This window comes from Euprymna scolopes, chromosome 21 (assembly GCF_053919585.1).
Source record: "Euprymna scolopes isolate OS-2025 chromosome 21, ASM5391958v1, whole genome shotgun sequence".
Classification (NCBI taxonomy): domain Eukaryota; kingdom Metazoa; phylum Mollusca; class Cephalopoda; order Sepiida; family Sepiolidae; genus Euprymna; species Euprymna scolopes.
This window is the reverse complement of record NC_136502.1, coordinates 37652132-37669733: the sequence shown is the minus strand read 5'-3', so window position 1 is coordinate 37669733 and position 17602 is coordinate 37652132. Positions and strand designations below refer to the sequence as shown.

The following is a 17602-nucleotide window of genomic DNA, read 5'->3' as shown; positions in this document are numbered from 1 at the left end:
TTTGGTTTCATCCTTCCTTTCAGTGTTTCCAATAAGGGGGATTGATTTATTAGGATTTGTATTAGGAGCTGGGCACTTATTGAAATTATTTAATTGTTGAATTTTTTGCATTTTGGTTAAATTTGTTAGTTTGCTAGCGCTAAAAGCCCACACAAAAAATTGAGAAAAAGACAAAATTAAAAAGAATGGTACTCATGCAGAATTTAACCCCCCTCCCCGCATCGGATTCCAATTAGTTCAGGGTTTGATCGGCAATCACTGGATTCAGCCGAGCGGTGTTCAAATGTTGAAACACTAAACCAACATTTTATTTATTTTTTTGCAGAATTAATTAATGATGGGAGTATTTTTTCCGTTTATTTTCTTAACATCTATTAACAAAAAAAATTTGTACATTCTCTTGAAAAAAAAATCTAACTTTTCTCTACTTTCACCTAACTATTTACAGTGTTCATATAAAACATTCATCTTTTCTTTTTATAATAAAAATTCTGTTTTCAAAAAGAAATGTTTACTGCCAACTTTCTTTAAAAAAGTTTTCCTGAAAAAAAAAAAAAAAAAAAACTTTCACCTAACAATTTATGGTAAAAAATTCACCTTTTCTTGGGGGAAAAAAAAAAACAACTTTTATTGATAAAACAAAATTGCAAAAATAATAAAATAAATAAACAATACAAAATGCAATTTTTTATGAGGAATGTGTTCTATTTTAACAAACTGAGCCACAGCAACGCATGGCCGGGTACGGCTTATATATATATATATATATATATATATATATATATATATATATATATATATATATATATATATATACACACACACACTATAAAAATATTTGGGTAAAAAAACTGAAGAAAAAAATATTTTGACAAAATTAGATTCCAGAAAAATAAAAAGATTTCCTAACAAAAATATATTGAAAGATACAAAAGTACAAGTAGATTTTAACAAAAAATGCAAATCAAATTCAAAGAGAAACAAAAACAAGAAAAACTCAAAAAACAAAAATTAAGGGAAGATAACTCTTCATTGGACATCCTTACAAATACAATATCACAGCTTAATTAGTATAAGAAAAATATTATCATTGATATAAACAGATATTGAATGATTTATCACTTTAATCAGCCCCAGTGGATACAAAGTGTTTTCTAGATTTCATTTTGTAAAGTAATAAAGACAAGCAAACCTACCTTTAACATTAGTTCATCTTTTTCCTGGACTTCAAAATCAAAATTAACAATAGCTCTTGGTCCAGTTAATTCAGAAGCATGTGATGATAGCACGTCTTCTGTTGAAGCTAAAATTGTAAAAAAAAAAGTTAATTTGCAGATAAATTTATTTCTTTTATATTTTTTGCTTCCTAACACCATATCGGATGACAGGCGATAACCTCTCCCGCCCAAAGGAGGAGATAATGCCTGCAAGGATGGCCTCCTAGAACTAAATAAGATGACAAGCAATAGCAATAAGTCTTCCCTCCTAAAGGAGGAGATAATGCCTGTAAGGATGGCCTCCTAGGACCAAAGGATCAAATCGAACCAAATCTCATTTCGGTAAAGAAGAATCTATCAAGAGACAGGATAGTTCCCAGGTTGCCAGAATAATTTAAAGAATACCTGTACACTATATCTCCTTTTCTCTTTTTTCTCTCACTCTCCAGTTATAATGAAGATTTGAGTATTCAAATTGAAATATCGGAGATCGGCAATGCTTTAAGCATGTTTCTGTGTCAATATCTTAAATAGTTTGTCCTCATACTTATTAACATATTCTATTTAAAAGCCATTTCATTCGGAAAACTATGGACGGTGACTTAATATAATCGTTACTTGTCCACACTCGGGACCCACACGTATGCAAACAGTCACAAGGAAAGAAAGACAAGGAAAGAATTCAACTCACTCTTTGTTTTCAGTCAAACAACAGACATTTATTTACAGGTACTTTCCAGAATAACACCTAGTCTCTTGTTCAAAAGTATTCTCGTACTCCAATGTGCTTAACAAGATTCTGCCTGTCAAGCATGTGGTACTTTGTCTTTGTCCGACCATGTTTAGGATGCGTCTGTAACATATCTATTTTTGTCCTTCTATTTCTGCCTTTCTCACTGTGATGTCACCAAGCACATGCCTCCATCATTTGCATACAGCTGCTGCTGCTGCCATACGCGTATCCGCACTCTGTTACAGTGATAGTGAAGTGGATACGAGCATAGACTGACAATTCAGTGTGACATGTTCAAATCCTGTCAATGTTATTGCATTATTTTTGCTTCCTGCATAATTCTTCTCACAATTGTACAATCTGCTCCTTAACTACAGATGTTGGCAACCTTCATGTGGTCCCTCTTGTGAATATTTGTTTTTATAGAAGAGACCTATGCAAATAAAATAGAATCCTACAACTTAATATATAGAATTTCCACAAACAGAGCTTCTCCACAGGGGCTTCCTTTCTGTAGAACACATTGCCATAGGACAGCTTCCTCACAGATTACAACCCAATCGTTTGTAAAGTTAATGTCAACAGATTACAATCAAGTACAATTTCCATAAGCATTTGGTTCTGACAATAATGCCATCTCCTTAACATTTTTTTTTTGTTTACTTATGTTCACCCCTTACAAAGCATATCGCCACTTGGACATAAGGGGCTACTATTTGGGGGCCATGTCTAGGAAAGATTAACAAGATATTTGTTTATGTTACATTTAAACTTCTGCATATCAGTACAGCCAGGGAAGCAGGAAGGGAATTCCAAAGTCTAGTTGTTCGAGGGAAAAAAAAAACTATTAGAATAGAAAGCTTTCTGGCATGTAGGGACATCAACAGTGAAGGGGTGAGATCTTATTGCTAAGCGGGTTTGTCAGGGATATGATGTACGTCGAAGGGGTACAAGTGCAATGAGTTCATCAGAACACATTCCATTAAAATATTTGTAAAACAGGCACAGTGATGCAACATTGCACCGATGGGACAGGGGCTGCAGCTTAGTTGATAAAGTGGGATATATTAGATTGACAACTCTTTTTTAGACCCTATCTAAGAGGGAGAGACTAGTGGTAGATGCACCAGCCCAGATGTGGCAACAATACTCCATACATGGGCGAATGGTGGCCTTGTAGAGGTACAGGATACTCTCAGACATGAGTAGTCTTCTTGCTCGATAGAGGGAACTCACTTTCTTTGCAGAAGCCTTTGCAATATCCTCTATGTATTTGTATTTATCTCCAAGCATTTATCCATAACCATTTGAATTTGGTTCTGACAATAATTCCATCTCATTAACGTTTATCCTCAAGTGAAATATGCTCTTGACAAATAAAAAAAAATATGTAAGTCTTTGCCTACCTGTATCTTTGGAATCAAGTTCTTCGTGTGTAGTCTCTTTCTGAGAAGACAGATCCGATTTTCTGCCACCGTCTTCTTCAGATGCAATTTGACTAAAAACAAATATGAAACGAGAAACAAAACATTAATAAATCATTTCATTTAACCTATTGGGTAAAAGGCAGTTGTCTGTGTGTTTATATGCTTGTATGTTCAGCTAAAAGTCAAAAACTACAAAACAACACCCACAATGTTTGTATTGTCTTCATCCTGAATGAATAATATCTAAAATTTTTTTAAAAATTATTCATTCCCTGAGACTCAGCTGGGTCAAGTATTGTCATGAGGAGGTGTTTTTTCCGTGTTATTATGTACTAATTTGGAGAAGAAATTTTCACTGATTTCACAAGGAATCTATTATCAGGTTGACAAGAATGTTCTTGCGGTTTTTAACTTTGGAATTCATATGAACATATCTCAGCTCAAACAAAATTTATTGATCAAAATAAGCACCATCAGAATCAACGCACTTCTGCCAACGCAAAACAAGTGTATTTATGCTAGTAAGGTAAAAATCTTGTGTTATGGTGGCGATGAAGTCGCTAAAGACGCTTTTAATATCGCTTAGGTTTTAGAAGCATTTATCATGCAGAAAGTTGTTGAGATGCTTGAAAAAGTGGTAGTCAGTAGGTGAGAGGTCTGGAGCGTATGGTGGATGAGGCCGAGTTTCGTAGCCCAATTCGTTCAACTTCTGCAGGGCCAGTTTAGCAATGTGCGTTCGGGCATTGTCGTGGAAGAGAATTGGGCCTTTTCTGTTGACTAATGCTGGGTGTTGTTGTCGAAGTTTCTGATGCATTTCATCCATTTGTTGACAGTACTCCACCGCCATAATGATTTCACCTACATTAAAAAAACTGTAATGATAAGACCAGTCGCAGACCACCAAACAGTCAGCATGACCTTCTTTTGGTGCAACTCTGGCTGCAGGAAGTGTTGTGGAGATTTGTTGGCATCTAACCACTGAGCTGAGCATCGACAGTTGTTATAAAGAACCCACTTTTCATTGCAAGTCACAACCCAGTCAAGAAATGGGTTGTTCTTGTTGCTTAAAAAATGGAAGATTACACTTCATAACAGCGTTTCTTTTGGTTGTTGTTCAATTCATGAGACACTCATTTATCAAGTTATTTTTTGTTATTCCAATCTCTCCCAAGTGATTGAAAATCGTTGTATACATTACGTCTAATTCAGACGCAAGTTCTTGAACAGTTGTACATGGATTGGCTTTGACTAAAGCTCTTAATTGATCATTGTCAACCTCCAATGGTTAACTACGATGCTCATTATCTTCAAGACTCTCGTCGGCACCACAAAATTTCTTAAACCACCATTGTGTTGTGCATTCAGTAGTGGTTTCAAATGCTTCATTGATATTGCAAGCTGTTTCAGCAGCTTTTTGGCCTAGCTTGAATTAAAATAAGAAAATTGTGCACATTTGCTTTTTTCCATCTTGTATTCAATGTTCTGTAAAAAGACATAAGTGTTTTCAAACAATTGCAATTTAAACGATTAGACAGAGCTAAAACCGCTCTTTAAAATGATATATAAAGTAAAGGTATTATAACGTTAAAATAAAAAATAAATGAAAAACATATAATAGATGTTCTGAACTTCTAATCTTACAAGGTACCTTCAATAAGTTTCTAGACTTTTTTTTGTCTGACTTTTGTTTGTCAGACTTTTGTTGATAGTACGAATATGAAACTCTAGTCCCTTTTGAAGTAATCTCCTCCCACTGCAATACACTTGTACCATTCCAAGAACTTCTGGAAGATCCCATGGAAGTCCTCTTGTGTAAGCATGTCAATAACCCTTGTCATCTCCTCAATTGTCTCATAATGACAGCCTCTAAGTTTTTCCTTGAGCTTAGGGAATAACCAAAACTGATAAGGAGCAGAGTTTGAATTATTGGGAAGGTGAGGAACTGCCCTGATACCCATCTTGATCAAATAGTCTTTGACAAGGATGGGGCTGTAGATTGATGCATCCGTACAAATCTTCTGCATCTTCAGTTCCTCACCTCTCATCATCTCTCACAGACTCCGTCTTTCTTGAATCTCTTATGCCACTCAAAAGCTGATGCTTGATTCATGCAAAATGGTCCAAAAGTAATCCGAGGCATTCTATATATTTCCTGGCATTTTTTCCAAATTTAAAACAGAATTTTATTACATATCATTCTTCTAATATGTTCTCACGTCCAGATTGCATTTTTGAAATTCACCTACTGTAACAATCAGGCTTTAGTAGGGTGTATTCCAATTCTTGCTGTAGCTGTTCATTTGAACCTGAAATCATAAAAATTGGTCAGTCATCTCATAAGATATGTAGCAATATTATACTGAATTTCCAAGAGTCTATGACAATTTTAAATGTCTATACAAAAAAGTCTGGAAACATATTTAAGAAAAGTTGAGAAACGCAGCATTCACAAAAATTCACAAAATTCCATTATTGGAGTATTCATTTAAAAATGTTGAACTAAATTTTAAAAAAATTAAGATGCATTTGTAATTATTGTAAAGGTTAGAACAAATAGGAAAAAAAAGGTAAGAAATAAAAGATAATAGAGAAAATAAAAACAATTTTTAAATAAAGTAAAAAATTAAAAACCTTATTGAGTTTTCTTGAGAAGTTTTTTCTGACACTTCCACTGTAAGAGGCTCAATGGATGGTTCATCACTTGATTTCTCTTCAGTACTTGAGGCAGCAACTTTTTCATTCAATATTTTTTCTTCAGAAATTGGACAATCAATTTGTTTCTCCAATTCTCTTTCTTCAGAAACTGAAAGATCAATTTTTTCATTTGATTCTTTTTCCTGGGAACTTGGATGATCAACTTTTTCATTCGTATTTTTCTTTTCAGAACTTGGGAGATCAATTTTTTCATTCAAGTCTTTTTCTTCGGAACGTGAAGGAACAATGATTTCAATTTTGTCACTCATTTTTTTCTCTTCAGAATTGGAAAGATCAGTTTTTTCGTTATCTTTTTTCTCTTCAGAACTTGAAAGATCAATTTTTTCAACAACTTTTTTCTCTTCAGAATTTAAAATATCAATTTTTTCAACAACTTTTTTGTCTTCGGAATTTGAAAGATCAATTTTTTGAACAACTTTTTTCTCTTCTAAATTGGAAAGATCAACTTTTTCATTATCTTTTTTCTCTTCAGAACTTGAAAGATCAATTTCTTCAACAACTTTTTTCTCTTCGGAATTTGGAAGATTAACTTTTTTATCTAATTCTCTTTCCTCAGAACTTGAAAGATCAAATTTTTCATCCAGTTCTTTTTCCTCAGAATTTACGCGTTCAACATCCAATAATTCCTTTTCTTCGCTTTCTGAAGTAAAAGAAAGAAAATAAAAATTCACAATAAATATAAAAAGTAACAAAACAAATTTTATCATTAATTCTTTTTGTGAAGTAAAGAAAATTGTAAGGATTTTTTACTATTAAAAGTAACGATTCTTGTCCAGTATTCCCTCTATATTTAAAAACAAAAAAATAAAGAAAAATCTGTATGACGTACATACTCATGATAAAAAAAAATATACCATATTCCAAAAATTATGTAAATTAATCAAGTAATTTTATTTTTAAAAAGAAATTAATTTTGGAGTGATTGATAGAAATTCATAGATATTACAACATAAATCTTGCAAGTTTGAATTATTGTTGAGCTTTTCTTTGTTATTTGTTTTTAGATTGTTTTCAAAACGGTGGATAAGACAGTCGCTCTTTGGTTACTCATAAAATGTGATTTTCTTATTTAAAACGTCTCACTCAAACTACTTGATCGATTAACATAATATTTGGAACATGATGTTTTCATTTTGTCATGGGTTTGTACATCATACAGATTTTTCTTTATTTTCGTTTTTTCAATTTAGGATGAATTCTTGACATGAATCAAAGTAATTGTAAGATACTAGTTTATTCCCGCTCTTTGGTTGGGAATATATTTCCATCTTTATCTAGTTTCTACCACTTTCATGGAAAAAACAAAGGGCATGAAAGAGTAAGTAACTACGATGAATGTATTTACGCATTGTTTTTAATTGACAAAAAACATTACCAATTATGTCTTTAAGCATAAAATAATTCACTTTGAACTAATGCTGAATATCCTTTATATCCACCATTTTTGTGAAACTCGAAAGCTTTAAAAAAGAAAAAAAATGTATCAATCGGTATAAGGAAGAGAAGAAAAATAAGAAAATGTCTCATTATGGAAATAGAGCGAATGATTTCTTTCTAAATCCATTTCAGACAGTGAAGTTGTCTAACTTGCTATTTGCTTTCCCTCTTCTCTTAAACATTTGATTCTGTTAGGTATGTTGTTTTAACCTATGTAAAAAGATTGCTTGTGAGACTGGAGGTAAGGGAAGCAGATATATATATATATATATATATATATATATATATATTGCACTGACGGATACACAGATGAAACTTTCTCGGTTTTACACAGAGCGCACTCGAGAATTCACTTAAAAATTCTCGAGGTTGTGTACATTAATTTGCGCCAACCATCTCTGTAAGCAAAGAGAACATATAGGTATTCGCTGAGATTGTTTCTCTTTTTTTTTCTCCTATTCCCTATACAATTTTTTTTTTACTCTCGTTATTAATTTATGGTCTTTTGACCACGTTTTTAAACAATGTTTTCTCCCCCGCTGCCAACATTAATCTTGAAAAGGGTTGGCTGGAAAACGTCTTGATAAGGCTTCTTTTTTTTTCTGTCCCACCCCTTATTTATCCTCTTTATCTAATTTATGCTTAGGAGAAATATACTTTAGAAGTGCATTTTGGTCTTTTCGAAAGTTTCTTTTTCATGGTTTATGTTTAAACTATAAAACAAAAAAAAAAAAAAAAAAACCCTAAACCCTCAACAATTAATTATGACACTATGTTCGGTGTTCTTTAAAAGTGTTATAAAATTATGTACCCATAAAAATCTTTGTATATATATATATATATATATATATATATATATATATATATATATATATATATATTATTTATTAAGAGGTAAACAGTTACAGTCATCTATTTCAGTCAATGAGACTTCATCAGGTGACCCTGAACCATCTGACGCTAAAGAAAAAAGAAAAAAATGAGCTCTTCAAAAAAAAAATCACAAAGGTTATAAGTTGTAAGCTCTCTAAATTAATTATATATGTTCTTTATTCTTACAATCTCAGTGTATTAACTTAAGGTTGTAATAATAAAAACATATTTGGCTTTACTAATGTATTGAGTACTCTTTATCCTTATTTTTAACCATATATACCTCTTTATACATATATATATATATATATATATATATATATATATGTGTGTGTTTTACCAAAATCAAGACATCAAAGAATGGATTGATAGCAACAAATAGTGTATTTCATCGTTCATTACAATTGTTTCAAGACCATTTGACAAATTCAAACCCTGGAAAATTTTCACAAGAACAGCCTATCATCAGACGTTTTGAAAAAAAAAAAAACACATTTACAATGAACAATCTTCAGATGCTGCACTTCTATTTCTTGTTCTCTTTCGGTGGAGGAGAAATCCTTCACGACTGAGACAATTTTTATTTTTATACCTTTTCTCCACGTTAAAAAACGACCCTGGTGTCTAACTCTGTCCCGTGGGGAGGCATAGTAAATAGGTACAATGAACAATATGGAATCCATTTCCCTTTTAAGAAAAATTAACTTTCCACTTTGAGATGTTTCCTTTCTTTCCTTATTTCTTTTTGATTTAATTTTACTAATTGGCACATTATTTGAAACTAGCAGGGCCTGTGGACATTACACAGAATGAGAAATATATTTTGATAAAGCTGGTATTTTTCTGGATAGTGCAAAAACATTAATTCTTTGGACAGAAAAATCAATAACACACAGCAAATATGAGTTTATTTCCACTTCTATGAAAATAGTGTGCATTGTATTTTACGTTAAATATAGACTGAAGTCTATTTGTACCAAATATGGTTGAATTTATGAATTTTATTTAGAACTAGCGGCTGCGCCACATTGGCATACACAACGCAAAATCAAACACAACATCAAGTACACTCAATATTGTCTTACCATCAACACTTATCCTGTGAACTTGGAGTATAGGAAATTCCCATATGCACAAAACAAAATCACTAAAAAACAAAAATGCCCTAACTAAGGGTAAGGATAATGAGTAAACGTTGGATAAAATGATGGTTAAAATTATTACGAACTTGCCAGGATTCGAACCTGGAATCTTCTGATCCATAGTCAGACGCGTTATCCAGTGTCCGTATGCCGAAAGATGTTACCACGACTGTATACAGACAGTGCTAAATTCCGTTTACATGGGCAGGTAACTTTTTCAACAAAGTCACGAAACGGCCCCAAAACTCTTATTTACAATCTTTTTGTGTGACGCGGCATTGTTTGTTACAAACCATATATAGATAAGGACAATCTAGAGACTCAGACCTTTCAGGGAAAAAAAGAATTTTTCAATTTGGTGCATCTGTTCAAAAGTTTTATTGGAATATATACACACATAAATAAATAAACCTTTAAAATTTTTCATTTTTTTTTCTATTCTTGTCACATTATGTTGTTCATAAAAATCTCTAAAAGTCAGATTCACAGAGTAAACAATACTAGCAGTTCTTGTCCAGAATTCTCCCTATATCAAAAAACAAAAATAAAAATAATCTGCATGATGTACATACCCTTGATGAAATAAAAAATATCATATTCCAAAAATTACGTAAATTGATCAAGTAGTTTTATTTTTATAAAGAAAATCATTTTGGAGCAATTTATGGGAATTTACAACATAGATATCGCAAGTTTGAATTATTGAGTTATCTCCATTTGTAGATTTTTTTTAGATTGTTTTCAAAATGGCAAACAAGTTACTACTGTTACTCATAAAATTTGATTTTCTTATTTAAAAATAAAACTATTTGATCAATTTACGTGAGTTTTGGAATATGATATTTTCGTTTTGTCATGGGTACATACATCATACAGATTTTTCTTTATTTTTGTTTTTTAATATACAAGGAATTCTGGGCAAGAATTATACTGCCTCATGGGGATTTTGAAACTGCCGTTGAAGAAAAATGCATGAAGAAGCAAAGTAAAACAAAATAATTTCTAACCTTCATCTGAGCTTGAATCAATTTGATCCAGTGACTCACGTCCTGGTGCAACCTCTTTCTTAATTTTTTCATCTGTCAAGTCTTTCGCCTCCTCGGTATCGAAATGGATCTTCAAATCATCCATGAGACTCTTGCAACGTTGATTGAAACTGTCAGAGTATCCCACCTTGTGGTGTAAAGCTTTCTTCACCTCAGTCGCAGATGTTTTCTCTGTCCTTAACTCTACGTTAACATTTGAAACAGAGTTTGCTTCTTTCCTCTTTCCTGGCTCATTGTCTGCCTCCTCATTTGCGTTTTCGTCCACCAAACTATCTGCTGTCGAATTGGACGTTGCACTTTTCTCGGTTGCTGCTTTATTTTTACGCACCTCCTCGGCTGCATTAACTGACAGGTTCTCATTCTCATCTGATCGAATGTTACTCTCGTCTGTCGCATTCGTTGACCTATTTGTTTTCCTGTTGGAGTCTGCAGACGAAACTGTCTTCTTAATTGCAGTTGACAATTTCGGATCTTGACTGTCAGTTTTCTTTGCCACCTTTGGTCGATTGGTAGGTGGAGCCGGCCGTGGTGGCGGTACCGATTTCTTGCATAATTCCTCTTCAAATTTTACAATCAGATTTTCAATACTGGGCGACCGCTCTTCAAACTTGGATTTAGGGTCGTTAGCAGTGTTCTGATTGTCTGTTACAATTGGCTTTACGGATACCATCGGTTTCGGCCTCGGAGGTGGGGGGCGTACAGCAGAGGACTTCTGAATTTTTGATGGGGGAGCAGGTGGTCTTTTTGGAGGTACAGCAGATACATTTGAATTGACCCGTGGAGGAGCACTCGGTTTAGGATGGATTTCAACCTTCGGTGGAATAGAGGGTCGTTTTTTAGGCGGGTCTGGGACTGGAGGTTTTACTGGTTGCGGCTTCATAACAACTGGCTCCGGCCCTTCCTTTTCTTCGTTTATGCTTTCGTCGATCAATGATGAAGAACTTTGTCGCAACTGGATACCTACGGCCTCTTCTATCGTCCGCTTCATGTAGCTGTGGTACTTCTGAAAAGCGCTTATTTCCGTCGGGCTTTGTAATTCCGCTTCTCCAGTTGACTGGCTCAAGATGAAGTCCACTTCCTGTTGTGGGTTATCTTTTGAGGCTGCTGATGTTTCTTCGGGTTTCGTTGTCTCATCAGCATCCACGGGTGCCTTTTTGACACTGGGTTCTTCATCTTCGGGATCTTCATCTATATACCAGATGGGCGGATTCTCATGTTTCTTACTGGAGAAACTTGATTTTTCTTCAGGTTCATCCTCGGCCTGGTCTGTATACCATACTGTGGTTGGTTCTTCAGCTGAAAGAAAAAAAAATACATTTTTTAAGTTTGCATGGATAAAAGAAGATAATGGAAAAAAAAAAAAAAAAAAAAAGCTGAAATCGAAACGAATTTCGTAAGAAGTATGATAAAATATAGAATTATATTAGTAATTTAATTTTTCATATATAAATTACTAGCAGGGCTACCCGGCATTGCCTGGGGTTATAAAAATAATAGAAATTAAAAAGGGTGTGTAACATCTTTATATTAAAACTTCTATTGCTCTACTTATCTCAATCTCTCTTTCCCTCTTCCATGTTTTTACCCACATCCCTCTACTCCACTCCTCTTTCCTATTCTCATTTAAAAAAATTTAAAAATAATATAAAGTCATTCGGCCTTTGTTTATATAATACATGGTCTTGGACCCACCCACTCTCACCCTATCCCCGATGAAGCTTGGCCCTCAAAGACTGGATAGTTTTTAAATTTTAGATATTATACATCTGGTGCAATGCCGGTCAAGATAATACCAACTTTGCAAGTTTTTTTTTGTAGTTTTTGACTTTTACCTTCACATGCATACACACATACACCCAGATGTTTGCCCATTATATATTAAACTAGAAGGAGTAACCAGAGTTGCTTGGGGGGGGGGACCATATAAAATTAAATAGACGTGAAATTATGTGCAACATCTTTATATTAAAATTTCTATTTCTCCCTCTCTCTCCAATTGTCTCTGTATCTTTCTCTATTCTCCATTTACCATTCTTCTCCGTAACCCTTGCTTTATCCTTCACTCAACCCATTCCTCTCTCTTGCTTTCATGGGCTCAAAAAATTTTATTAGAATATTAGAGTTATCCCTTTTAAATGTAATACAGTATTCTCATATTTATTGCTCCTGGGCAACGCTGAATAGAAGAAAATAATGATATTCTTGACTTCAGTTCCCTCCACCCGCTTTCACAATTGTATGAGGAGAAATTATGTTAATAATTAAAATAGTTCAAAGAGATAAAACATTATATTGTAACAAAACCTAAAGGAGGGTTCACAGCATTGCCAAAAGTACAGTTCTAATTAAGAAATGAAGAGAAATGACAATTTATCTACCAGAAAGGATAATCTCATGACCACAAAAAAAAGATACCAAAAAAGAGGAGGAGATAATACCTGGGATGCTGGTTTATGCCAACAAAACAGACACTACACTACCCACCCCTCTAAAAAATAATTGAAGGTGATTATATTTTCTAGGATGATGGTCTCCTTAGCACAGAAGAGATAGCATATTAATTTTACTAATAATAAAAAGGATAAGAAAATGCCTGAGAAGATGTCCTCAAGACAACAAAACAGATACTACACTACTTCCCTCCCTTCTAAAGAAAGTGATGGTAATGATTTCATGACTGGCCCCACCATTTCTATAACTTTTACTAAATTCCAGAAGATCTTGATTAATGACTCAACAGTTTTTTTTGTTTTTGTTTTTTACAAAGGAGTCCCCATTTATCAAGGCCCAGAGGCCACTCGAGGATAAGGGTTAATGAGTGTACAGTAGTCAATGGGACAGTAATCTACGTTTAGGTTTAGGCACAGATAAAGAGTGTGGGGAAATTATTGATAGTGGTTTAGTGGTTTCATCTAGAGTTATTTTTTTGTGAAAATCAGGCAACGAAGGACCATAGATTGGAGCTCAGACAAGCACTTTACATTGACTAAAACATTGTGGGAATAACAATCGAGATTAGAACAGTAGTCCAAATAATACAAATTATCTATCCTCATCTAAAAAATTCAGAAACATAAAGAGGGAAGTTGTGAATAGATCAGCTGTTGAGTTCAGAGATGAGATAGAATGACGTAAACAAAAGTTATTTAACTAATGCACTGTAGATAGTGAAAGCAGAAAGGACCTAACAAATGGCTGACTGGCATAAAAATGGAATGGGGCTGTGTGTCAACTGCTGAAGTACGAGATTTATTTATTTGTGAATGTATTTAATTGAGCAATAAAAACATTTGTTATGACATAAAAAAAAAAACTGTCTCACTTATTTGGTTTTTGTCTGATCAAGGGGAATAACTCTGATGAAAATCGAGAAAATAAATTGATTTAATTTCCTCATATTTGGTGGTTAGGATTATCCACATAATCAGTAAAGGCATTTGCCTATCGTGTAATAAATGGGATTCAGTGATATATCATATAATACACAAACAAATGAGAACTCCTCACTAGGGCTATGACAACAGAATATTCTTATCATTGTTTTAACTCTCAAGTATATATTCTACACAGTTAGATACAGTTAATCAACCGAGAACCATATCACTCTATATAAAAGCATGTAAGATATTAACGGATACAAAGTCAAAACAATGAAAAGAATATTCTGCTGTCCTAGCTCTACTCATCACACTCACCTGAAGTGAATCCAAGCGATTGAGTAAATCGTCTTGTGTAATCCTTCGTGGTCTGCAACATGTCTGCAGCCTTACGAGATTTGGCAGATGAAGGCTTTTTCAGATCTGTAGAAGATGACGCTGGACTACCAGATTTCTTGGAGAAAATCAAATTCTTGATCAAGTTACCACCACCACCACCACCACCACCACCACTACTGATGCTGCTACTGCTGCTGCTAACCCCGTCATCTGCTTTTGCTTCAGGTGGACTTGGCTTCACTTCTGGCTGTTTTGTTGGCTGACTCTGTTTAGCTTCCAGCTGTTTCGGTTTAGCTTCTGGTGATTTAGGTTTATTTTTCACCGGCATTTGGGCTACTGCGGGTGGACAGGGTTTCAGAGGCTTACTTGGAATCGGTGGCTGCATAGCGCTCTTGTTGCTGTTGCTGTTGGAAACATTTCTATCACAGATATTGGCAGATATGGGATTCTTTTTGGGAATCGGAGGAGGGACCTTTTTTTTCGTCTCTGGGTCCTTACGATCGAGGTTCTGGATTGTATTCTCCAAGGGTGGTTTCCCAGAAGATTCTGGTAGGTTGATGGCTTGCTTCTCTGCAGAATCAGCTGTCAGCTTCGGTTCTTGTAAGCTTTCGATGGATTTACTAGCTCTGATTATAGTAGGTTTGACTGTTGCTGGTCGGACAAGAATTTCTGTCTCGGAAGGCGGTGCAAAATCCTTCAGCTCCTCACTGACAACTGGGACTGGATTTGAACCTGCAGGTGTCGACGTTGATGTGCTAATCACATTGGAGATCGGATCAGTCGGTGTTGATGCTGGTGTGTCTGGCTTTGATGAGTGCTTCACCCGAGGAGAAGGAACTACAAAAATAAATTTTAAAATTATACTTTGCTATGTTTATAAATTACATGATGATGACGTTTCATAATTATAAAATATGGATTTATTTCTTTGGAAAACATTAATGCTCCGAACACAGAAAACCTGATGCAAGTGTAATTGCAACAGCTAAGAGTGGATGGCGTAAATTCAGGAACCTTTTATCATTACCACTGTCAACCAAGGGAAAAGTCTATATCAAAGAAGCGGCTACGATTGGCATGCGCCCGTTGCAAGAAAATGCTGACTGATCATAAGCACAAGCCTGGAACCATTTGATTTTGAGGTAAAGGTTTTGATTATGCAAAGTAGATGCTGTTGGCATAATAATTAAATAAAAGGGGTGAAATTTTTGCTTGAAAATCAGTTCATTTTTCAATGTTTGCATCTGTTTTGAATAATTACAGTTATTGTCCCGGACCAATAAGTATTTTTGTAACAAATACTGGCGTAAGGTAAAACGGATAGAATGATGGAAGTATTAGAAAAAGAAACATGTCTGTTAAGATGTTTACGTGACTTCCTACCTCCTTGGCCAGCAAAAAATGGTGATGGTATTAAGGATAAGTGGCATCTGCTGCAAAGAAATGGTGGCTGCACACAGGTATAAACCTGGAACTTTTGGATTTTGAGGTGAGGGTTTTGATTTTGTTGGCAATCTAGAATGGCTGAATAAAAGGAGTAAGATTTTTGTTCAAAAATCAGTTCATTTTTTTAAAGCCATATCATCTGTATCTGCTTTGGATGGATGTCTGTTTATCCCTTGTTTTTGAGCTGTTGTCAATGAAGAGAAGAAAAAACTACTGCTTCTAATATGAAGGGTGAACGTCTTTGTTGTCAGTAAAGATAAGAAAGAATTCCTTCACATGAGTTTCACAAATGCATGTATTCGCAAACCGTCTTTCTGCATTTTTACTTTTTACTTTCTCTATCTATCTTTATTGCTTGCCTAAGTAACACTATTCACTTGATACATAGTTGTTATTCCTTTTCTCCAAAAGCTGTCACTCCGATTCAACTTTCTGCACTTATCTTTAAGTACAATTCTGTTGTGATAGTACGGAAAGACTGAGAGATAAGCGACCATGATCACCATGCATCTGTTGCAAGGAAATGCTGGCTATATGCGGGCACAAAACTGGAACCATTTGATTTTAGGGTACGGGTTTTGACTATGCATAGTAAGTGACTATGACTGGCATGGCATTTGCATGTAAGGAAATGGTGGCTGCACATGGGCACATGAGGTGACAGTTTTGATTATGTAAACTAGCAGGAAGATTTGATGTTACTCGGGGTCGAATGGCAATATACTTTTTTAAGTATGCTCATACCATCATGTTTCTTTGTTTTTACGGTGCTTTTTTTTTTTATTAGAGCAAAATTCGAAAATCAAAATATTGAATTTCAAACAAAACCAATGGTATGTACTAAACAGAGTTTTACTAACAAAAAATAAACCGGAGATTTTGAATTGTAACAAGGGAAGTAATTACTTTCTGAAAACCAATTTAGCAAAATTTAATTTTCACTAACTGTCTTTGAAAACTGTTTTGATTATGCAAAGTAGATGCTGATGGCAATCCAGAATGGTTGAATAAAAGGAGTGGGATTTTTGCTCAAAGATCAGTTCATTTTTCAACATCGTATCATCCAAGTGAGTTTTGAATGGGTCTCAGTTTATTTCTTGTTTTTGAACTGTCGTCCGTAAAGAGAAGAAAGAACTACTATTACTTATAATAATAAGAGCAAACATTGGTGTTTCTTCAGTATCAGAGCGACATTCAAAAATCAAAATATTAAATTTCAAATAAAACCAATGAATGGGAATATCTAAAGGAACAAATATTTATATACCACACATATATATATATATGTACTTGGATATGTTTAACTAGCAGGAAGATCTGATGTTACTCGGCGTTGAATGGTGATATACTTTTTAATTATGTTCATAGCATCATATTACTTTTTTTGTATTTACAGTGCTTCTTTCTTATTAGAGCAAAATTCGAAAATAGAAATATTGAATTTCAAAACCAGTGGGATCTACTAAACTGAGTTTTACTAAAAAAAAAAAAAAATATGTTATGTATTTCTCTCATTGTTTGATGCAGTTCTAGAGACCATTTTTGTAGAACACCCGAGGTTGGTCCTCCAACCACGACGTGACTGCAGAAATCAAGGCTGCATCATCTGGGAAACACTTTCCTTTCAAAAACAACTTCATGGCTGGGGAGAGGTGAAAGTCAGAGGGTGCAAGGTCAGGAAAGTAGGGACGATGGGAGAGGATTTCATAACCACAGGCCCCTGCTTCTGATCTGGCGACATGCGAGTTGTGGATCGGAGCATTGTCCTGCAGGAGGAGGGTACCTTTGCTGATCTTGCCCTGCTTCTTGATTTTGAAAGCTTCCCTTAATTTTCTCAGAAGTGAAGCATA

At 34.4% G+C, this 17602-nt stretch overlaps 1 protein-coding gene across 9 annotated transcripts in view; it reads right to left on the bottom strand.

The window, feature by feature from the left end:
- Positions 1–17602, bottom strand: part of LOC145242123 (uncharacterized) — a 178044-nt gene that overhangs the window by 38751 nt on the left and 121691 nt on the right. For all 9 annotated transcript variants that reach the window (XM_080105039.1, XM_080105040.1, XM_080105044.1 and 6 more), the window contains 5 exons: positions 14286–15143; positions 10552–11886; positions 6009–6732; positions 3357–3448; positions 1197–1303 (listed from right to left, as the gene is read on the bottom strand). In XM_080105039.1, coding sequence (XP_079961165.1) covers positions 1197–1303; positions 3357–3448; positions 6009–6732; positions 10552–11886; positions 14286–15143 — 3116 coding nt within the window. The remainder of the gene's footprint in view (positions 1–1196; positions 1304–3356; positions 3449–6008; positions 6733–10551; positions 11887–14285; positions 15144–17602) is intronic.